Below are 22,499 nucleotides of genomic sequence, written 5' to 3'. Positions count from 1 at the left end.
CTTAATCAACTGAGCCACCCAGGCGCCCAAAAGTCTTAATTTTTAAAAAAAATTCTGACTTCTAGCTTTTCCATTTTACACACAAGGTAACTCAAGCCAAGAGAAAAGTTCAATGCCTTACCAAAGTTCATTCACATAGCTGGTTTATGAGAGCAGGAGACTAGAAACTGTTCTCCGTTTCTCGACCTGTTGTTCCAAGTAACTTATCCTTCATACCACCAGGCTCAGTGTTTTCATATGCAGTTCAGTGGTCTTAGGAGCTTATTTTGTAATGATTATCCCATTGACACATTTCAAGTAGTGCAGTCTGGACCACGTGGAGCTCCTTATCACTATTTGACCTATTTTCCCTCCCTTTTGCTTGCCTGTAACCCAGTAAGCCAGCAGTGTGACCCATCTCATTTGCATAATGTGAGAAAACAGGCTCCAAGAGACCTGGCAGAGCAGGGACCAGAGGTCTTCTGAGGCCCAGTGCAGAGCTCTGCTTGTCATTTCACGGTGCTACTCTCACTAGTGCGTGAGCTTCAGGGATGTCCCCTTTGTAGTATTCTTTGTATAAGCCACTTACTGAGCAGTAAGCTAGGGGGCAGTATGTATAAGCATGGTGTTTTTGCATATCTGTATCTTCTCTATTATGCTTTTATATAATTTACGATAACCAGAGAAGATGGGGCTTTCATTTTTTAAAAAAAATTTTAATGTTTATTTTTGAGAGAGAGAGATTGAACGAGCGGGTAAAGGGCAGAGAGAGGGAGACAGAGGATCTGAAGTGGGTTTTTTTGCTGACCACAGAGAGCCCAGTGCAGGGCTCGAACTCATGAACCATGAGATCATGACCTGAGCCGGAGTCAGATGCTCAATTGGCTGAGCCACCCAGGTGCCCCAAGACAGGTGCCTTCTATTTTACAAAGGCATAATTGGACATTAAGAAGTCAAAGGACTTGCTCACAACCCTCCTCTATGTGACTAGGACTTGGGTCTCTTAGTTCCAATCTTGCTGTGCTTCTGATTCTGCACTGGCACCTCTGCACCTCTGCTCAGCTTGGTGCAAGGACACTAACTCAGTTTCCACCTCAGCAGTGGCATGGCCATGTGGCAGAACTCTGTAATGAGAGGCAGCAGACTCGGATTCTTGGCTTGGCCTTGCCTCTTTCTCTCAGGACTTTTGTGCACTTGAGCAAGTCACTTCTCTGAGTGATCTGTAACATGAAGGGGTTGGGTCACATAATCTGTAAGAGCTGTCCTCTTAGATTCCAAGATCATTTCCTAAGGAGACTGTGCATGTATAAGGATTACCATTTAGAAGTGCACAGTGCTAAATGTAAGCCTTTTCTGGTTTTGAGTAGAACATATGATTATGATCATGGCTGAAACCAGGGAGATAGATAGGTCTTCCTGCACAGCAGGGGGTCGGGGTACTCATACACAGTGAGCTCATGCACATCTCCTGGGCGCAAGGCTAAAGTCTCTTTTGTTTGGGGGGACAGGTGTTTTTCCTAGAAAACGATGACCAGCACAGTTGCCTGAGTGATCCTGCAGATCATAGCCGATTGACTGAGCACGTTGCCAAGGCTTTTTGCCTTGCTCTCTGTCCCCACTTGAAGCTTCTGAAGGAAGATGGAATGACTAAACTAGGCCTACGTGTGACACTTGACTCAGATCAGGTAAGAAGAGTCTTAGGTAGCCTTGGAAGGTGGGCTTGAGCAGTGTCTGTATTTTCTGACATGTGACTTTTCCTGCATCAACCCAGAGACCTTAATTCTCTGGGCCTTCTGACCTTGCCCGTTAGTCATGTACCTAGATGTGCTGCTTAGTGAGACTCTCTCTGAACCATTTGAATCTTGGCTTCCTCACCTGAATGTCTCCCAAGGACTTACTTGTGAGTGTGGGATAAGGAGGGGAAGTGTGTGTGAGGACTTGCCACCCCTGTATGAATGGCACCAGTGCTCCTCTTTGAGACTCGCCAGTTCCACTCTTCAGGAATTGCTCTGCAACCTTTAGACAGCAAGTTCCAAGCTGTCCCATATCCTGTTTTGTTTTGTTTTGTAAGTTTGAGAGAGAGAGGGAGAGTGCACACATGCGCAAGTGGAGAGGGGCAGAGAATCCCAAGCAGGCTCCGCACTGCCAGCACAGAGCCTGACGCAGGGCTTGAACTCGTGCAACTTTCAGATCATGACCTGAGCTGAAGTCAGACGCTTAACCAACTGAGCCACCCACACGCTCCTATCCTGTTGTTCGTAATCCAGCTGCAGCAGGCTTCTGCTGCTAGGCCTCTGCACCTCTCACTCCTTAAGGTTTTTCTGTTAACATTTCTGTGCCAGTTAGTGGGTGAGGACTTGATGTGTTTCCCCAATAGTTTTCCTGTCAGCTCGGGTCTCCTGTGGCCAGGCTTTCCTTCCTGTCTTACTTCATGTTTCTGTATGCTGTCTGTATAACAGTCCACACCTGCCCTACACCCCCCCTGCCCGGTCCCTTGTTCCAGTGTCTCTCTCCTGTGGCCTTGAACTCTAATCTCCATTTTGGATTGTTGTGACATGTCCCACTGCTCATGCTTTAAGGCAGTGTTGTGTCCCTATCAGGGAAAATGTGAAAAGTTGTGTCTGGTTCCACTTCCTGACTAGTCCTCAATCAACATACGTATTTTCTACTCAAGGTCTTGCCTAGTGTGGTACTAATACGCCTATCAGGGTAATACAAATGAGGTATCATGGTCCTTTCTCAAATGATACTGATAACCTTGTTAGAGAATTACCTTACATGCAACAATTAAAGAACAGGCATTTTTTTCTGCCTTTTGAGGGCGGGGGTCCTGTTACATTTATCTTTGAATTGCTGTGTATGTAGGTGCTCAGAAAATGGTCTGCGGGTGAACAGATGGACGAGAGAACAAATGTTCAGTTCCTGTTGTTGGGGAGTTAGTTGTACCTTATATATTTTTAATTTTAATTTCCACAACCAAAGGTTTAGGTATTTCTGATATTCCATACCTCTCTATGCTGCCCCCCACCCTCTACCCTTTCCTGGAAAACTAAGGCCTTAACAGGTTAGGTGTCTTGCCCAAGTCTCACAGCTACCAAGCAGCAAGGTCAAGGTCAGGATGAATAAACGACAGTATAATAAATAACAATTTAGGGAAGAGAAGGAGAACCTTGTGTTAACTGCTGTATGTCTAGTCCATGGCCAAAAAGGACATCTTTTCCAGCTCAGCCTCCTTGGCCCTCAGCCCTCTCAAGAGGCCTTCTCTGTCCAGTAACCTGTCATCCCCTTCTTTCTGCGCTCTAGGTTGGCTATCAAGCAGGGAGCAATGGCCAGCCCCTTCCCTCACAGTACATGAATGATCTGGACAGCGCTTTGGTGCCGGTGATCCATGGAGGGGCCTGCCAGCTCAGTGAGGGCCCCATCGTCATGGAACTCATCTTTTATATTCTGGAAAACATCGCATAGACAGAGGACTTCATTGTTTGTCTGTTGAGACCTGTTACAACAGCAGTCATACCCAAATCATTTGCACTTTAGAACTGGAAGATTAAGCTTTTGTTAACACTATTAAATGGGGGGTGGGGTGGGAGTGGGGGTTGGGGCCAGGGTGGGAAAGGGTGGTCGGGGGGACAGATGTTCCATAATTCTGAGTCTTCTATGCATTGTCCACCAAGAAGATCTGGGCAGCTTCTGTTACTGCACAAGTTATGCTATCCTTGCCGCTAATCCCCTTCCGTTACTGTTTAGACAAAAATTCTGCTCCTGTTTTAAGATTTACTTACGGTCTTGTGCTCAGAAATGCGCAAATGGGTATAACCATCACCAAGGATGGGGCTGGGAGGGCAGAGGGGAAATAAAAAATGAAGCATTGGTCTTGCACTTTTTGTACAGAATTGATATAAAAAGGAGAATTCCACTGGTTTTGTCCTGCTTACATCACAGTGACTTCAAGTAGAATTTACACTTAGATTTCTATTTGTTTTTTACCAGATTATTCACTGAAGTGAATCAGAGACCCAGCGGATTATCTCTTTTATCCAAGGAAAAGCGACTCAGTGTAAATGAGGTCGCTTGGATAGCAGAGCCAAGTTCAGGATTACTCAAGATCTGCCCGAGTGAATGGCAGGTACTGAATTGAGTCTTTCTGTGAAAATAGAATATATTCAAGACATTTTTAGTTAAACACTAGAGGTTTTTTTAAAAAAAATTATTGAGAAATAAACTTCCAGGAAAGTTGCAAGTATAAGAAAACCTATGTACACTTTACCTAGATTCACCTATTGCTCACATATTAACATTTTGTCACATTTGCTTTAAGATATCTGAGAGTAAGTTGCATATATCATAGTCCTTTACCCCTAAATAATGTTCATTTCCTAAAAATAAGGACATCTTCCTGCATAACTGCAATTTCAACCAATTTAACATTAATAGGACACTTGAACCTAGCATCTCTCCAGTCATGCCCTTTATAGCCTTTTCTCTTGCAGTAAAGCTTCCAGCCTAGGATCAGACTTGGCAAGTAGCTTTCCTGACTCACCTTTGTGACATTGATATTTTTGGTGAGTATAGGATCCCCCACCCCATTTAAAAGTTTTTTTAATGTTTATTTATTTTTGAAAAAGAGGGAGAGACAGAGCTTGAGAGGGGAAAAGCCAGAAAGAGAGGGAGACACAGAATCTGAAGCAGGCTCCAGGCTCCAAGCTGTCAGCACACAGCCCGATGCAGGGCTCGAACTCATGAACCGCTAGATCAAGACCTGAGCTGAAGTCGGATGCTGAACCGACTGAGCCACCCAGGTGCCCCCTCCCCCCATTTTTTAATAGAGAATGCCTTGTTTATGTTTGGTGCTTTCTCATAATTAGAATCAGTTTATGCATTCTTGGCCAGAATCCTTAGAGTTGCTGTGTCCTTTTTTAAGGCCTCACACCTAGGGTCATGTGGGATCTGTTCTGCTCATTGATGATGGTAAATTTTGATCACCTGGTCAGAGTGCGGTCCAATTTCTCCACCGTGTTTTTCCTCTTGGAATGAATAACCAATATGTGTAGAGACATTTTCAGATCATATAAATATTTTATCAGAAATCTCCCTTAGACTTAGCATCCACTGATGCTTCTTGTCTGATTGATCTTTTACTGTGATGGCTACAGAATGGTGTGTTTAGTCCTAGCACTCTACCTTTAGCAGTTACACTTGGTCATCTATAAGCAAAAGCCCTTCTTTCTTTTCTATCTATTCATTTAATTTTCATTATGGACTCATGGATCACTTTTTGAGTGATTCTCTTTCATTATTTTCATGCTCATATGGTCTCAGCTTTGTCCAGAGAACCCCTTCAGGCTAGCTCCAACATCCTTGTTCTATGCTCCCACCATTTTTTTTTTTTTAACATTTCCTTTTCTGGCCTAAGAAGATGCTTGCTCCCAGCTCATCTTGAGCTTACCCTGCCTCAGCTTTGGAATCAGCCATGGTTTCTTTTAGTGGGAGTGGTATTAGAATCCAAGATTTGGTTTACCCTTGATATATGTGATGCACTCTGATCATTTTTTTTTCATTTAAATTTCTCCTAGTCACAGATCAAATGGATTTTGCAACTCAGTTTGAAAAATACCGGTCTAGGGCAACTCCTTTGTTACTGCCATCTTCTTGAAGCCCTAGCTAAGCCGGAAACAGGAGTCAGTCCCTCTGCACTAAGACAGCTCCCAAGAATCCACTAGAAGTTCATGCAGGCCTCTGGGACAGGGAGAGGCTTCTCCCCAGGGGCTAAAGTTGGATTTAGCATTTGGCAATTATGGGCTGTGGAATCCTACATTAATAGTTTTCCAAACAGGGGCCCAGAGGCCTGGCCTTTTAAGTGTGTTTAGCTAGGTTTATTCCTCTTCCGTGGTAGTGGGGATCCACATCTACATCTGTCTCTCCATAGCCTTTATTGATGGTAGCTGCAGATCTCTGATTGTGACCTTCCCATACACTCAAAGTACTCAAGAGCTTCTAAGGGAAAAAAAGTTGATGCCCACAGCACACCAGCTTGCAAAGATTGGGCCCTGGAACCACCACCCACCAAACCTGATAGAAACAGGAAACACTTAATAGGGGCGGGTATTCTGGGTATAACATCCAGCATGGTCTACATACACCTTAGAAGTTTAGAGCTTCTATAGGAGCTGGTTTGATTTTCCTATAGAAGTTGATCTTCCTGCTCAGTACATTTTGCAGTTGTACCTATTTCTTCTGGATCAGTACAAGCTTTTGAATTCTCCCACTAAACAACAAGCTCTGGCCCTGCAGAGTCAAGTCTGTTCTCAACTATATAAAATATCCTTTATGTTTAGTAAAATCATCTTGTGGAGCTGAGCATAAAATAACCAAAGTTAGTTTACTTTTTCCCCCTTGTTTTATTTCTATATATTATATAAGAATTCTATCAAGTGGAGGACTGAAACCTCACATTTCTAAATAAGTGAAAATTTTCTAGAATATAAACTTAAAAGACTGAGATATAGAGATCTTTGTAAGGAAAAAAAGAATTGCCATTGTGGTAACTTACTAAATTTTTAAAAAAATTATTGAATTCTTACCAAATGCCAGGCAGTGTAGTTTCTCCATGTATTTTTATTGACACTTTCTGAGCACTTGCTGGTCTCCAGGGCTACAGAAACTTTGCCCTAAGTTCCCATCTAATGTCTTCCATCATCCACAGTGGTTCCTGAATGCTGGTGGGCCCCAAATTTCAAAATGGATTTACTTCTATCATAACTAACAACTGGGGAATAATTTTTGCATCTAATGTGTTTCAGTCATCAAGCAATGTGAACACTGTTTCTATAACATGTTTGTGGTAGTGGTTTCTATTTTAATAATAATGGTAATGAGATTTTTAGGGACTGAATGTGTGGCCAGAAGGGCCAAAGAATAGAGCAGGAATGATAACGCCCAGTTTAGAGCTTGGGAATCTGAGACCCTGAGAGGGAAGAATCTGTCTGTGATGGCACTGGACCAGGTGCAAGCTTCCTGGCTCTACCAGTCTCAGCCCCACAGTTTCATCCTAAAAGGAACTACTTTTACTTAAGGGACAAAATCTTTTAGGAGCTGCCCAGAAACATTTAGAAAACATGCTCAGAATTTAGAAGTAATAATGCAGGTTTCACAATGGTGCTGTAAGAAAGGGAAGTAATGTTAAAGTCACAAAATATTTTTGCCCTTTAATAAGATAAATTTCTAAAAAAATATTCCATATTTTGTTCATTTCAGTAATTCTGAAGAAAGCATGTCTTGCGCTAGATAGAAGAATTTAAAATGTAAAGCTATTTGGGTTGTGCCTGGTTCCCAACTGCCCAGGAATCACTGATCTCTGATGTTTGGTTGTTACATTAGGACAAATCTTGGGACAAGGAGGCGGAGTAGGCTCCTCCCACTACCAGTGACTCCTGCATGCCTTGGCTGCAACAAAGGCCTTTTAAGAATCTCAGTTTCCAAGTCCAATGGGCGGCTTTGTCTTGCCTTCCTTAGCCTGGAGGTTCTGTTTTCCAAAAGCAAAGGGTAATGAAACAGACTGAAGTAGAACAGGTTGTGAAGGGAAATCCTTGAGGCACAGAAAACTTCCTATCACATTGGAATAGGGCATTTCTAGCACAGGCCTGGGTTCAAAAATTCCTAGGGCTGGTTGTTGAAACCTTTGAGGATAAATAGCCACAGCTGTCCATGTGGCCCTCTTAGTAAGCACCATGTTGGGTGCAAACCCTTAGGGGAAGACTAGGTTGGGTCAGGAACCCTCCTGACCACCCCTCTTTGCTCTAGGTCACCTTAAGAAGCCCAACAATCCTTTTTAAGTCTAGATTACTGCTTGTTTGACACAGATAGGATTGCAATGAAGTGTTAAATCTCACATCTGTGGAAATGTTGGTAGTTCACACATAGGTAAGTAAGACTGGCCAGAAAGCTTTTAGAAAACAGTCTTGTCATTCCTGTCCTGTTATCCACTAACAGCTCTACTCTTAAGGGCAGGAAGCATGGTCCAGCCCTATCCTGGGAAAAGACACATAAAAGCTCAATCCCTGAGCTGTGCTTATGCAATACTATAGTGACCAGTAAGCTGAATGTATTTGCTTCACTCGTAGCCTTTAAAAAATCTTGAGGAATGCTTTGTTGAACCTAAGTTAATGCTTCAAAAAAGGGGGGGGGGGGGAATGAGATATTAAAGTTTATTTCTAAGAAATGCAAAATATTGCAGTTTTGAATATTAAATCTATTGTAATTTACAAATCCCTCCATCGTCTCCATCCATTCAGAAAAACAAAGCCAAAGGAGGATCTCTTAGGAAGGAACTAAGGGATTCTTCTCACTGATCCTCGGAAGACACAAGGCTTCCCCTTGCCCTCTCTCAAAAGAGGAAGCCATAGCAGCAGTTTCTGTCAATTAACAAATGTTACTGCCACTCCTGCTTTAAAAGTGACAGGGAACAGGGCTTTTATTTAGGACTTTGATGATCACTCTTCATATAGAGTGTAAAACCCCTATAATGAATTAGATCTAGTTTCTTAAATAAAAACGGCTACATAAAATTACATACATATATATATATGTATATGTATATATATATATATTATTTTTTTTTCTTCTAGTTAACAGTCATTTAGTCTTAAATGCATGGACCAAACCCGAGATCCAACCTCACCCTTATTTCCCACCACACATTCCCTCCTCCTCCACTGAGAGCTCTGGGAAGCAGGGAGGCGAGTGCAGCAGCAGTCAGGAACCAAGGCACAGGCACAGCTGGGGTAAACGGAGTCATGTGGGATAGGCTGCCACTGACTAAGCAGGAGTCACGGAACCCTGCCTGCACCCTAGGCAGGGGGTTTCCCGATCACCCTCAAGTTCTCCCATCCCTTAGTTAGATCTTTTAAAGGCACATCCAGAAACGTTGCAACTGGAGGCTGTGGTAAGCTCCACACAGTTGCCAAACAGGGTGTTAAGGGGCTGTAAGACTCAGTCACAGAGCGATGAGGCTATCCTTGCCTTCTCTCAGCGGGAGGGGGAGGCAAGGGAAGGGGGGAGGGGACTCCTGGAATCCAGCCTGCTTTCGTGGAGGTCCAGGGAGGGGCCAGCAACAGGAAAGACCTTGCTGTGTGTCAGTAATGCACATACTTAACAGATCTTTGGTGCTTGAGTAGCAGCATCTTCCTATGTACAAAGGCTTCTGTAGCCAGCAGAGCTGAGAAAAGTATGCTCCTGCACACAGTTGCTGGCCTGACTCCTCTCCCAGTACTGACAGTCTCCTGCACAAGGGCACAAAGCATACGCAGTAAGTCTAAACTGCAGTGAATATGCTAACAGTTTAGAAAAGATTTCCTGCGACAGACCTGGGAAGGTTAACTTCCCTTCCCAGTTCTCTTGAGGATCATGAGAAACTCAGCCCAAGCCCTACCCAACAGTTTTGCCTCCTAGTTGTCCTCACAGATGAGAAATTCCTATGTCTTCTCCCCAGATAGGAGGGGAGTACTGGAAGGGTCTCTGAGGGCAGAAGTTTGAGGACTTTAGATGGATGCCCACCTTATAGGCCTCTGGGCTCCAGGACCAGCCAGTTCTCAGTGACCATCTGCACATCCTGGCCACTCAGAGGCTCCCGCAGCCTCACTTTCACCTCCAGCTTGCCCCCAGTGGGCTTCCTTCCATCCAGGACCTGTGAGGACCACAGAGGGAGACGGTAAGTGAGATGGGCCAGGGGCTGGGAGCAGACCGCTCCCTATGCTCACAGGAAAGAAAGGAGCTCAACTGTCCTTCAGTGTCAACACGAGTCTCCATGACAATGCTGCCCTCCTGCTTTTTGGTGGTTTTAGGTTAAGTCTTATAAAAACTAACATGGAAATCCAAAGAAGTGTCAATGCTCTAAAGAGACAAACCCAGAGCTCTGCCCACTCAGTTTCCTCACAATTCCTGGAAAAAATGCTCTGGCTTCATGCTATAGCCTGAAAACCACTAAGCCCAAACCCATACTTCACGGATGGCTCAGAAAGTAGTGAATGGTAAGGCTACGAAACCACCGTGTGGCAAGGTCAGGACTAGAACCCAGGCCAAGAGTTCCTTTCCACCCATCACACTGCTCCCTTCCTTCCAAGCAGGAGCCTGGGCTGCTAGAGTACAAAGCAGGACTACGGGCTCAAGAAGTCTGCCTGTAGTTGGGCAAACACAGAGCAGACCTGGCTTAAGAACATCCCCCCACCGGGCCCCCCCAAAACAGGCAGGGAGTGAGGGCAGGCACACTGTAGAGGGAAAAGCCCTGGCCTACAAATGCATCAGCAAGGATCTGGGCTGAGGTCTGCCAGGGACACAGTATTTGTGCTTACGGAACACCCTTGTCACTGGACCTTAGTTTCCTCACCTGTCATAGACAAGCTCTCAGAGTCCCTGCCTATGAAATTCACGTAAGTTCACACAAGTTTAAGGAGCTGTCTGGAGCCAATTCCTAAACACAGACTAGCTGCATTCTTGTGGGTCCCCAATCTGGAACTACCTTATCAGCTTTATGTCCAGAGCCTATTCCACTTCTTCATGATGGCTAGACAACTGCCTCACCCACAACTCTGCCCCCCAAAACCTAGGAATTTATGTATGCCAAGTTGACAGCAATGATCAGACCCCTCAAGAGCCACCATACCTGGGAGCTTAGGTGACTCAGAGTATTGTGGAAAGAGTATCACTGCTTCTTGTGATGCTATGAAATTTTCTCAGATCCTCTGAATCTCTTCATTTGTGAAACAGGAATAGCACCTAGTCTACAGCGCATTTGCGGATATTTTTTCATTAATGGGCACAAAAAACCTACAGTAGGGAGTGGATGTTCAGTGAATGTGGGGTATTTGCCAAGTCGTCTGGTTTGCCCATCCTACCTCCACAATCTCTCTGATCTCACACTCATTCTCCAGCCGCTCCAGCTTCAGGTGGGCTGTGCCAACCAGCTTGTCACTTCTGAAGAAGGATCTGGGGAACCAAGAATCAGCAGGGTATTGGACTGGGAAAAGCAGGGAAGGCAGGAATGAGCTGGCTGTGCCCGATGCAGGAAGACTGAATAGCAATAGGGGTAGCAACAGAAGCCCTTCCTTCCACCCAGCCCATCTTGGCAATGTACCGGACAAGGGCCTCACCCTTTGTGGAAGATTTCAAACTTGATTCCTTTGCTTTGGATCACCCTCCTGAAGCCCCGGTGGTTTCGGTTGATGTTTAGTTTGAAGAGCTGATCAAATTCTGCAATGGGAGAAGACAAGAAGTGGCGTGGGCTCCCAGGGATTTCCTGAGGAAGTGGAAACAGAGGTCCAGAGTTGGCCTCCCCTCTCTCTGCCAGCAGTTCAAAGGGACTGCATCAGAGGGTGGTAGAGCATCTAGGTCCTGGCCTTGAAAGTCCACTCAGACAATTTTTGTAGTCTTATTAGACACAGATTATACCAAAATGGGATTCAACTCCCATTTCCACCACCTCCTTGCTATGGGGCCCTAGGCAAGTCCCTAGGCAAGTCCCTCTACCTCTCTGAGCCTCAGTTTCCCCAACTACCTTTATCTCCCAAGTTGAGTAAACCAACTAAGAGAACAGATCTGAAAGCACTCTGAAAAAAAAAAAAATGCTGCACACATATCAGAGAATAAGAGAGAAGAGAAAGCGGTCCTCACCTGGAGAGTTTGTGTTCTTCACCACAGCTGTTTTGCTTTTTTGAGCCTGGTCCTAAAACAGTAAGATGGGAGAGGTAAGGATAGCTTGAAAAAACAGCTGTATAGGGCAAAGAACTCTAGGCTAAATGTTGAGGGAAGTGACTTCCCCCTGTGAAGAATGCATCCAAGGGTCTTCAAACCGCTCCCTGTAGCCAGACCTCCCAGGGAATGCAGAGAAATTGTGCACAGGGTCCTGGATGGAAGATGGGTGTCAGGGGATCCTACCTCTCCCTGAACCTCACCGAGTTAGGGTAGTGGAACTCAAACCGCACAAAAGCATCCAAGTCATCAGGAGTCACTCCTATGAAGGAGAAATGAGAGTCAGGGTCAGAAGAAGTACCACGGAGCCTAGTGCTTGATATGGAGGATGAGCCAATGCCTCTCTATATTGACTGGGGGTGAAGTGTCTGGGCAACAGTCTGAAGTAAAGGTGGCTCTTGGGCTACCTGAAGGGGCTGGGAGGTTCATTCCCCGGACAATGATCAGATGCATTTCTGTGCTGTTGAGTTCTGAGAAGATCCTACAGCCAAGAAACAAGGAGAAAGCACAAAGTGAAGCAGGTGGTAGGAAAAGGTCCTCTCTTCCAGTGCCTGTTTGCCTGCCCAGTGGAGAAGTGGTCAGGAGAGTAAGCCCAGGGAAGCAAAGATTGTCTGGCCTAACGGTGGCAGAGCTGGTATACAGATAGATCTCAGACCTATATGACCTCCAGTCCAGAGTTCCTTCCACAGCCACCACCCAGCTCTGAGCTTCTCACAGGCAGGTAGCTAAGCCCACTCTCCCCAACCCCAGCGCCTGTGGCCAGGCCAAGCCTGGGAAGCCTCACTATAGGGGCCTAAGTCTCCAGTCCCTTGTCCTATCCCTGCATGGAGCCACTGTTTCCCTTAGGCTTTGGCACCTCACAGTCTGGAATGTCTTCAACTCAAAGTGGTGGCCGGGAGGGTCAAGGCCCTGAGCCTGGGCCAGCTGCAGGATCTCAAGCTGCTTCTTACGGTCCTGAGCGAGTTTCTCAAACCTGACAGGGATGGGTGGGCATGTCAGCACTGCAGGGCTCACTTTCTCCTTCCCACCCAATAAGCCCCAGCCTGAGGCCTTGCACTTACCGGGTAGTCTCGGCCACATTGCCCTGGTGCATGAACTGCTTGGAGAATAGCAGGCACTTCTAAAAATAAGGGCCCAGAGTGACTGCAGAGCCCACAGTGGAACATCTAGGTTGGCATTTGAAGCCTGACTTCTGAAAGTCCCAACCTTCTTCTGTAGCCTCACCCCTCCTTCTCCCAACACCTACCATATCCAAGGCCACTGTTCCCAAGTTCCATCAGACTCTTCTGCCTAAGTTTTTGTTGTTTCCTTTCCTGAGGATAGCCATTCCCCAAAATTCACTTAGCAAACTCCTATTTTTCCTTCAAAACCTAATAGAAACATCACTTCACAAGCAGACTTAAAGGCAGCAGTTCAGATAGATATACACATACAAAAATATACATCTATATCCATCTCCCTTAAAACTTTCTTCCTCCCATCTATAAAGTACTTTACCCATTGTCACACAACCAGTAAGTGGAAGAGCTAGAATTTGAATCCAGGCCTATTTGATCTGGGCCCCATAACTTTACCCAAAGGATGCTGTGGGCATTGAAAGGGGAAGACAGACCAGCAGTCCACTGACCTCATGTTGCTCCAGAAGCATTTTTTGTAGCTGGGCATATACTTCCTCAGCCTTCTGGGAGAGTCGCAGGTCCTCATGGTGAATGAGGATGAAGTCACCCTCCTCATCCGTCAAGGGTGAAGGGACCTGGTCAGGTCACAAGGCCCCTCAGGGGCCCCAAGAGTCAGATTATTCCTCTACTGAGCCTAACAAATGCAGAATCAAAACTAAATGTTTCTCCAGTTTCTACTAACCTCCAGTGATGGGAACTCATTGCCTCCCCATTCTATCCCAAGCTTTGCTCTGCTTTCCACTAGCCTTGCCATGCCTCGTCATCTCTGACCACAGGCAGCCCGCCTGGCCTTCCCTGGTCTCTCTTCGGGCAATGGGGTAGAGCAGCATAAGCAACAAGCTCTTTCTGTCTGCATCCTATCTGCATCGCATCCCCTCCAAGCAGCTGCTTCATTCACCGCCCTGCCTGTCAAGCCTGCCAATGCCTCCTCTGCCTGAGAAGTCCAGCTGCTTAAACAAGTGAAACTCACCTTGGAGAAGTCCACAGGTCGGCCAGCTCGTCGTACCTGGGTGATCTGAGCTTCAAGGCATTTGGCTACCCGCAGATGGGCTTTGGCCTGCTCCAGGTCCTGGCTGCGCTTGGCCTGCAGGGCTGCCCGTTGGTATTGCAGTTTCCGTGCCTCTAGCAATGCCAGCTGCTCGCGCACTGAAGGGCAAGGGATAATGGTTAGAATCATGCCTGTCCCTCACTACAGCCTTCACTCTTCCATCCCTCTTCTCCCCAACTCACCAGAGGGACTCAATGATTCCTTAGAACTCGAGGCCTTGGTCTCTGGCAGGGCACGGAATGAAGGGACCACAGGCTGCGCTGGCTTCTTGGCCACTGGGGCCTGGGCTGGGAGCTTATCCTGCAGGTTCCCGGGAAGCTGTCACACAGAATCTGTTCCCCACCCAGGCTCTCCTCCTAAGGCTGCACTAACTTACAGGGTTATGTGGACTGAACCAGGGCTCTGGAGTTAGACCTGATTTGAATCTAGCTCTGCTAACCCCTAGCTGGGTACCCTTGGCTAAGTTTTTTCTCTGTAAAGCAGAAGAAAGCATACCTACCTCCCTGGGCTTGTTAGTATGGATAACAATAGGGTCTGGGTTTACCCTTCATCTGGGGTTTCCCCCCACCAGCCCCTGGAAGTCCCAGGTCCTGAGCCAAACCTCATCCTCATCCTCATTTTCCTCTGCTGGGGCTGTATCCTCCGAGGAAGCCAGTTTCTGGGCAGCTGCTAAAGTAGCTGCCACTACATCCCCATCAGTGCCCACAATGGGCTCCAGGCCAGGAATGGGGGGGAATCCTGTGGAAGAAAAGACAGCTGGCAGAGCATAGGTAGCCTTGGGGAAGCACAGGCTGCTGTGGGCCTTGGCTGGGTCTTCCTGGCCATGGCTGGGAGAGGTGGCTCCCACAGAGTAGAGGCAGATACAGGAGAAATCATTTCCCCTTCCCCCTTTCTTGCTCAGAGACCTCCTCAAAAAGCCCCTAGGCCAAGCCCCACTCACCTGGAGGAACAGGTAACTCAGCAAAGTCAACTCTCCGTCCTGCCCGGTGTGCTCGAATGGCATCTTGATATTGCTGCAAGGGAAGGAAGGGAGAACTTACAGTGGGCTGTAGTCTACAGGCCCCACACAGGGAGAGGAAGATTGAAAGCAGTCTTAGAAGGAAAAAGACCCCAGAGGCAGTAGGAAGTCCAGAAAGAGAGACAGATAGATGGAGACTCAAAGACCAGGACTAACTGCAGCAACAGAAGGCTGACATGGGGCAGGGGTTGTGCAGCTGTGGGCCCACCTTGGCAATGCGCTCATGCATCCGGGCCTTGCGCTCATCCCCACTGCCCCGGGCCTGGATGCCTGCCTCACGGTACTTGTTCAGTCTCTGCTGCAGGGCATCCAGCACTGTCTGTGGCTCAGCAGGGACCACTTGAAAGGATACAGGAGATGGTGTCATTTCTGCTGCCTCTGTCCAGGTCCCCCACTCCATAGTCCCACCATCCCATCCTACCTGGGGCTGCTGGAGTGTCAGGGGCCATCACTGGCTGCACTCGCTCCACTGCTGGGGGTACAACTGAGGGTTCTGTGAGGGCCTTGGAAGCCTGTGAGAGGGGCTTCAGGTCTGGGGACCCAGAGTAGAGGTGTAGATGGGGTTCCCTGGGCAGCCCCAGCCCTGAAGTTTCCCCCCAACCTCACCCTGAGCAGGCCCCACCCCACTGGCTCCATACTGACCCTCAGGTGCCGGGGGTATGGCACTCAGGTCCACAGGCTGCCCCTTCTCCAGGGCCTCCAGGACTGCACCAAATCTCTATAATAGGAAAAGCAGATGTGGGCATAAAACCAGGGTAAACTCTGGGCTGAAACCTCCTCCCCTCCCTCCCTGCCCCCGACCAGACTTACTCCAGGTCACTGTGGCCCTATGTGAAACAAAGGCTTGAATATAGGGCCTCTGATTCAGACATCATACCTTCCCAATCCTCATGAGCTCTCGGGCACGGTCTAAGTCTCCAGCCCGCTTGGCATTCAGGGCAGCCAATTTATACTCTCTCTGTCGGGCTGACAACAGGGCCTGTGGGTCTGGGTCTGAATCAGATGGGGCAGAAATGCCAGGACTGCCCAAGAGGCTTGTCTCAGGTTGGCAGGGGTTGTCTATTAAGAAACAAAAAGCCCGAAGAGGGGGCATGAGGGTCAAAGAAGGTACATACCATGGGTTCCCAGTGCCTACTGCCTACAGATCTGGTTGGCCTGAGAACCTTTCAGAGAAGGTGCATCTGATGACAATGGACAGTGTGGCAGGATGGGGAGGTGGGCCATGGGCTCTGACTCGAAACTAGGATAGAACCTAAAGGTCTCCAGATACCTGGCTCCATCATGAAGGGAGCTGGGGCATCTGCCTCAGGGTTCCTGTCAGCTGTTTCCTGGGCGGCCAGCTGTTTCTTGCCCAAAGCCACTGGAGGTGGAATCTCATCCTCACTGATCTTCCTGCCTTTCCTCACAGCAGCCAGTTGGGACTCCAGAGTCTGAGAGAGAGAACCCAGAAATCCAGCCAGCCATCTTAGCCTGAACCCTGCTTGAAGACAGGCCAGGAATCCTTCACCTCCACAAGCCAGAGGGGAAGCGCCTCCCCTCTTGTTTCACCCACTGTCCTCTGCCCCACTCCACGCAGCCCTGCTCTCTGGCAAGGCCCAACCCACCTTTAGGCCACGTTCACAGCGCCTGGCTTTGGCTGCTTCACCTGCCTCCTTGGCACTGGCTGCAGCCTCCCGGTAGTTGTGGATCCGATCCTCCAGCAGAGCCTGCAGTCCCCGAGGCCCTCCAGCCTGTAGATACTTCAGTTCAGGGCATGGCCACTCCAGGGCCAGCTAGGCCCCTGCTGCTCCCTCCCTGCAAGGAAGCTGCCCCAGAAAATGGAGCTCTTGGATTCAAGGAGAAGGAAGAGCCTAAAAGCCTCAAGCTACGAGGCAAAGACTCACTGGAGAGGCCAGAGGCCGTGTCAGAGGCAAACACAGAGGCCTGGACAGTCTGTGGAAGCCAGGAAATGGCTGTAGGGGGTGGTCTGGGAGAACAGAGAGGCCTTTGAGGCTGGCCAGCCACCAAGCAGTTTCTCAGGCTTTGTCTCTGCTTGGGGCAGCTGCTGGAGGGCCCTGGGAGGGGTTATTGCAGCCTTCCTATGCAAACCACGCTACATGCATGTTATACACAGACATGTAGGGGCATCAAAGGCACACAAGATCCCTCCAGAACCTACCTGAGCTGCTGGGACTGAAGCTGTTAGTAGAGCTGTCTGTCCTGGAGGTTCAATGTTTTCCTGTCCCTTCTCTTCCTCAGAGCCATCTGGGCTGGCTGTCTTATCACCGTCCAGTGGCCCAGCCTCCTCACCTTCACCCAGGACCTCCTGCAGCTCAGTCTGGGGAGACACAAGTCTCAGGAGCTTGGAAGCCTCATGGCCATATACATGATAGGATATAAGAATAAAGGGCCTTTTCCCCACAGCGATATCTCCCAATATCAGTCACTGTGCCTAAAAGTCCTTTTTACCATTAATCTGACCAAGGAGAGCCTTAAAAACAGTAAACACTACAAATCTAAAAATCCCCAAATGCATAGTTCAGACCACACACCAAAGGGGATTAGTCTCACAGTGTAGTTGGGAAAATGGGCCCAAAAGAGCAAGGCACTCACTCAACCTCAGAACACACGAGACAAACCCCAGGCCTCCTCCACAGGTTTGACCACAGAGCCCTCAGACACAAGCCTGGCAGACGCACCAGCAAGTCTGCATCCTCCTCCAGCCCTTCCTCCTCCTCCTCCTCCTCTTCCACATCCCGCATACAGTCCGCAGCCAACTTCTCGATGTGGGCCATAGGGAGGGGAGCTGAGGGAAGAGGGTTACAAAGGCTCAGGGCAACTCAGAAAAAGTCCATGAGGAGTGTCTTCAATTCACTGTGACAGCAAGACACACCCAGGTAGAAATCTTCCTTCCCTTCCACAGCCAAAGTCCCACCTGGAAAATTCCTGCTCTTCCTTTGTGACCCAGCTCAAAAGACCCTCAGCTGGGAAAGCTTCCTGGCTCCTCCAACAAGCAATAAGTTGTTCCCTTCTTGGCATTTTTGTGTTGTAGTTATTCATAGACATGTCCATCCATTCCCCCAACCACACCTTTCACATATGTAAGATTTTTAACATCCACTGAAGCTTCACAACAATTATGCAAGATAAATAATATAATCTCCATTTTAAAGAGTGAACTGATAATAAAACCAAAGATAATCTTCCTAACAGTGCAATCCTAGTAAGGGGCAGAGCGATGACTCAAACCCAGGCTCATCTAATCATCTACTTACACATTTGACACAATTTCTGTGAATTTATTATGTGCCCAATGCAGTCCATGCTGAGCCCCTCCTCTATACTGGGCCCTGGCTACATCTAAGACAGAGACCTGAGTCAGAGAATCAGACTGCTGATTGTCCACAATGGGGAGGGGGGCAGTCAGAGGAGTGAGCTTCCCTTCACACAGGGGAAGATGGCCTCTTGGTGGGAATGCTGCACAAGAATGGGTATCAGAAGGACCAGGATATCTAATGGGCTCCTGCCAGTTGTGAGGAGAGAACCTCTCTACCTGCCTGAACCCATCTGGTCCCAGCACTGAGCCAGCCCAATGACACAAACTCACCCTGCCCCTTGGGTGCTGGCTTCTTGTCAGTGACCCCTGCTTCCCCTGTGAGGGCCAGTAGTTCAGCCTCCAGGTCCCCATCATCTTCAGTTTCCTCCATCCCCAGCAGCATGTCCTCTGGGCTGAATTCCACAAAGAGCCCCAGCTGAGAGCAGAGAAGGGTTCTTAGGAACCATACAATGAGGCCCAACCCCAGGGCCAGTCTCAGGCAGTCAGTGACTCCTTCACTATGTGTGAAGCCCAATGTGCAAATAGGGAAACTGAGGCCTGAAATATTAGCCTTTGGAACAATTATCTCCCTGGTGACTATAAAGAACCCAGTAAGACTACACTGCCATTATTATTACTCACAACATAATAGCACTAGATGCCAGGCGCTGTACTTAGCACTCTATATTAATTATTGTCATTAATTCTCACAATCCTGAGAAGTAGGTCCTATTTTATTTTAATTGCGGTAAAACATATCTAACATACAAATTATCATCTTAACCATTTTTTTTAAAGCTTTACACCCAACATGGGGCTTGAACTCAGGATCCCGAGATCAAGAGCTACCTGCTCCCCTGACTGAGCCAGCCAGGTGCCCCTCACCTTAACCGTTTTCAAGTGTACAGTTGAGTGGCATGAAGCCCATTCACACTGTTGGGCTACCATCACCGTCATCCATCTACAGAACTCTTTTCATCTTATTAAACAACTCCCCTCTTCCCCCTCCCCCTGTCCATTACCATTCTACTTTCTGTCTCTATGAATTTGACTACTCTAGGAAAAGGTAGTCCTATTTTTATCTCCAAGTTCAGATGAAACTGAGACAGCCTTGTAAGTGGCAGACCTAGAATTTAAAAATAAAGGTCTTATGACTTCAGTGTATGCTCTTTATCCCACAACCTCCCTTACTCGCCTCTTTTAAGACATTAAGAATGGACTAAGAAGTTTCAGGACTTGGACCCAGAAGAAATAAAGGGAGCAGATTAGAGAATAGACTTCTGTCTCCCACCTGGGCCACAGCCCTGTGTCCCTAAGCAGCAAAACTCTCCAGGAACAGTCCTCAAGCCCTGGTATCCTTGGCTAGCAAGCAAAATCATGGCAGTAAATGAGAAACCCATAACAGTGCTGACACCCCATCAGAACACCCTAAATTTGGTGGTTCCTGAATCCTCCAGATCACTCATAGGAAGATGGCCATGGCAGGAGGATGCCTGGGTTGAAACACAAAAGAGTTCAGGCCTCATCTCCCACGGGTGGGTGGCAGGGGCTAGTCACAGGGTCTCTGCCAACTGTAGGAGGAACTGCTCAAAGTCTCTGCACTAATGGGGAAGTCAAACAGGTGACCCCATTTGCCCAAGCTGTCTAGAGACCACCCCCCACCCCCACCCCCAACCTCAGGCCGAGAAGTGAAGGAGGCTGTGTGTGTCCATACCTGCTTTGCAGCTGCCACACCCTGACCACTGGCCTGAGGGCCTTTCCGAGGTCTTGGCCCTGGCATCTTGACAGCCTAGACACCTGTCTGGCGGAGAGAGGAAGAGACTCAGACTGGAGCAGCCTATAAGCCCCACCTCCAATACTGCAACCTTGTGGTAAGGTGTGGTTATAGTAAACTCCCAGAGAAAAAAGGCAATGTTTAACACCAAAGGATGAAATACTAACTCTGGAATCATAGCAATGAAGCAAGCAATATGGGAGATGGAAGGGATGGGACCCACCTGTTAATGGGTTTTAGCGGGGAGTGTGGACACACAATAAAACTTACTGAACTGATTGACCAATTTGGATTAAACCCAAGAGGTTGAGTGAGGGGGAGTGGCATAGGAAAGTAGATTCAGGAACAGGGCTGGTACAGGCTGGGTGGGATTCCAAAAGGCTCTAAAACTGTGCCAAACATGATAGCCATCTATGGCTTTTAACTTTAAATTAATTAAATAAAATTTAAAGTCCAGTTCCTCAGCTAGTGGCTACCACTGGCCACCACAAACACTGAACATTTTCATCACCACACAAAGTCCTAATAGACACTCTGCTCTAGAGAAATCTGACTCAGCATTCTGATTCAGCGATCTCACAACCTTTCACAGGAGTATGCGAAAATCTGTGCTGGGCACTGGGAGAGCAGGAATGAATCTGACATGTCTCAACCCTCAAAGAACATTTACATGGTGGGGACAGCCTCTTCAGTGGACAAAAACCGCACAGGGTAGCTCCAGGGAACCGGGATCCCCAGGAGTGGCCAATTGTCCAGCACAGACAGAAAAGGCATCTTAGAGAAAGTGATGCTTGTGCTGCGTCATGAAAAAGTTGGAGGTAAGGAAGGGGTATGGAATTCCAAAAAGAGGGAACGACCTGACAGTGGTTCTAAGGTGAGAAACAGTGTGGTCTCCACAAGAAAGCTAAATACCTGGGATTACTGGGGCATAAAGTGTGAAACAAGAAATGGTACAAGCGAAGCTTGTAATCTCTACAGGGGGCAAAACAGAAAAACCTTTAAGCCTAAAGGACGTTTGGCATTATCCTGAGGGCAGTGGACGTGAAGGGACCAGGTCAACGACTCAGAAACTCCCGCTGGCGAAAGAGGGGAAGGGGTAGGAGGAGAATGGAGGCTGGAAGCCTTCTCGGTACAGAACATCTCGCAACGGTCCCGCAAAAGAGGTGAGCAAAGGGAGCACGGGAGGCAGAGAAGCGGATGGATTCCACCGTCAGAGAGTAAAATCAACAGGGCTCCGAGGTTAACTGGATGTAGGCGTACGGGATGGGGCGCTCAGGGTAACTTCAAGCGTCAGAGTTCACTGACTTAGGTGAATGGCGGGCCGTCACCTGAGCGGGGGGCACGGAGCGAGCGAACTTGGGGAAGAGACGAGGTCAGTCAGACATGCCGAGTCTGCGGCTCCGGGGCAACGGGTAGGGCCCAGATTCTGGAGAGAAGCGGATAGCGGAAGCCGCAGGGGAGGCGAAGCCGAGGGACCCCACTCCGGCGCGGCAGGACGCGCAGCCCTGCCCGGCCCCAGGCCTCCATCTCCCCCGCCGCCCGGTATCTCCCCTCGCCGAGGGGCAGGTACGCTGCATACCTCGCGGCGGATCCAAAACCTGCCCGGGCCTTATCCACCCGGCTTCGCCTAGGGCTCCCGCGGCCCCCGGGCGGCCGCAGTGGCAGCGGGTACAGCTGCTGCCGTGACAGGAAGCGACTCTGCGGGAGACTGCTCGCGCCCTCACACGTGACTCCGCGGCCCGTAAGGCGCGCACTACGCATGCGCAATACGAGGTGGGCGTGACGAACCAACAGGTGACTCCAAGGGCGAGGTTTTCCAACGCGCAGGCGCCTTTGGGCAGGTAGGGCGAGGCTTGCGGAGAGGGTCGTTGGTTGGTGTTGGGTTGTAACGCTGAGGGCGCAAATGCAGTAGGTTCGTCCTCTGCCTTTTGTATTTACAAGTTCCTCGCTATGCTTCCTCCCCTACTCCCAGTATGAAGCTCCTGGGCGCACACTCTCCAGACCTACAGGGCCTCACGCCCTCGCCCCGCCCCACTCTGAATGGAGGCGGGGCTTGTTTGCCACCCTCGTCAGTGTTGTCTCTGTAAATGAGTCTAGAGAAATAGAAATGGGGCTCACCATGTTTCCTAATCATTCAGCAACTGAATGTACCTTTTCCAGTCAGAAGGCGGGTTGAACACCTAAGATAAGACTGGCAGTGTTCATTGAACCTCTTCATGAAGTCGCTTCAGTTTAAAACCGAGATAACGCCTATAACCAGCAGGGCGATGAAATGGCGGGTGGATGGGGCGTTAAAGAGAATATTCATCTTAAAATCTTGCAACGCGCACCTGCCTAAATTCCAAACTTTTAAGCTATTACTGTTTTGCGGTTTGTAGTTAGAGGTTTAAAAAATCTACCAGTTTTTTTTGGACAAAGGGCTTTTCCATCTCCTTACTGCTTTTGGGTGATTTTCCAAGGAGACC

The 22,499-nt window shown here is 48.4% G+C and overlaps 2 protein-coding genes across 5 annotated transcripts in view; one reads left to right on the top strand and one right to left on the bottom strand.

Moving 5' to 3' along the window:
• The window catches only part of ZFYVE9 (zinc finger FYVE-type containing 9), a 213,668-nt gene extending 210,119 nt beyond the window's left edge, over window positions 1-3,549 (top strand). For both annotated transcript variants that reach the window (XM_049617176.1, XM_049617175.1), the window contains exons 18-19: window positions 1,488-1,664; window positions 3,283-3,549. In XM_049617176.1, the coding sequence (XP_049473133.1) occupies window positions 1,488-1,664; window positions 3,283-3,444 (339 nt within the window). In that variant the 3' untranslated portion in view covers window positions 3,445-3,549. The remainder of the gene's footprint in view (window positions 1-1,487; window positions 1,665-3,282) is intronic.
• Window positions 3,550-8,148: 4,599 nt separating this feature from the next.
• Window positions 8,149-21,703, bottom strand: CC2D1B (coiled-coil and C2 domain containing 1B). 3 transcript variants are annotated; one of them, XM_049617179.1, is made up of 25 exons: window positions 21,614-21,703; window positions 19,975-20,061; window positions 18,552-18,696; window positions 17,644-17,750; window positions 17,124-17,282; window positions 16,570-16,695; window positions 16,236-16,395; window positions 15,843-16,024; window positions 15,608-15,683; window positions 15,387-15,497; window positions 15,174-15,304; window positions 14,888-14,960; window positions 14,549-14,685; window positions 14,130-14,247; window positions 13,870-14,045; window positions 13,349-13,474; window positions 12,783-12,841; window positions 12,578-12,694; window positions 12,129-12,202; window positions 11,925-11,983; window positions 11,644-11,695; window positions 11,124-11,223; window positions 10,869-10,959; window positions 9,532-9,661; window positions 8,149-9,257 (listed from the first exon to the last, which is right to left on the bottom strand). In XM_049617179.1, the coding sequence occupies exons 2-24, from the start codon at window positions 20,038-20,040 to the stop codon at window positions 9,533-9,535; spliced, it is 2,574 nt and encodes an 857-aa protein (XP_049473136.1). In that variant the 5' UTR covers window positions 20,041-20,061; window positions 21,614-21,703; the 3' UTR covers window positions 8,149-9,257; window position 9,532. The 3 variants fall into 3 exon arrangements, with proteins under 3 accessions (XP_049473136.1, XP_049473137.1, XP_049473138.1); XM_049617180.1 differs by having other exon boundaries at window positions 19,975-20,057; window positions 21,614-21,691; XM_049617181.1 differs by lacking the exons at window positions 8,149-9,257; window positions 9,532-9,661; window positions 10,869-10,959 and having other exon boundaries at window positions 11,130-11,269.
• Window positions 21,704-22,499: the final 796 nt, after the last annotated feature.

This window comes from Panthera uncia, assembly GCF_023721935.1.
Source record: "Panthera uncia isolate 11264 chromosome C1 unlocalized genomic scaffold, Puncia_PCG_1.0 HiC_scaffold_4, whole genome shotgun sequence".
Lineage (NCBI taxonomy): Eukaryota > Metazoa > Chordata > Mammalia > Carnivora > Felidae > Panthera > Panthera uncia.
The sequence above is the reverse complement of the archived record's forward strand: the minus strand, read 5'-3'. Positions and strand labels throughout refer to the sequence as shown.

Bases quoted from the DNA above. Each gene is read 5' to 3' on its own strand.
- CC2D1B (XM_049617179.1), bottom strand. From the start codon at position 20,040: ATGCCAGGGCCAAGACCTCGGAAAGGCCCTCAGGCCAGTGGTCAGGGT. The intron at 16,396-16,569 runs GTGGGTTGGGCC...TCTCTCTCTCAG, and splicing joins GCTGTGAACGTGGCCTAAAG to ACTCTGGAGTCCCAACTGGC. The intron at 10,960-11,123 runs GTGAGGCCCTTG...TTGGTTCCCCAG, and splicing joins TTTGAAATCTTCCACAAAGG to ATCCTTCTTCAGAAGTGACA.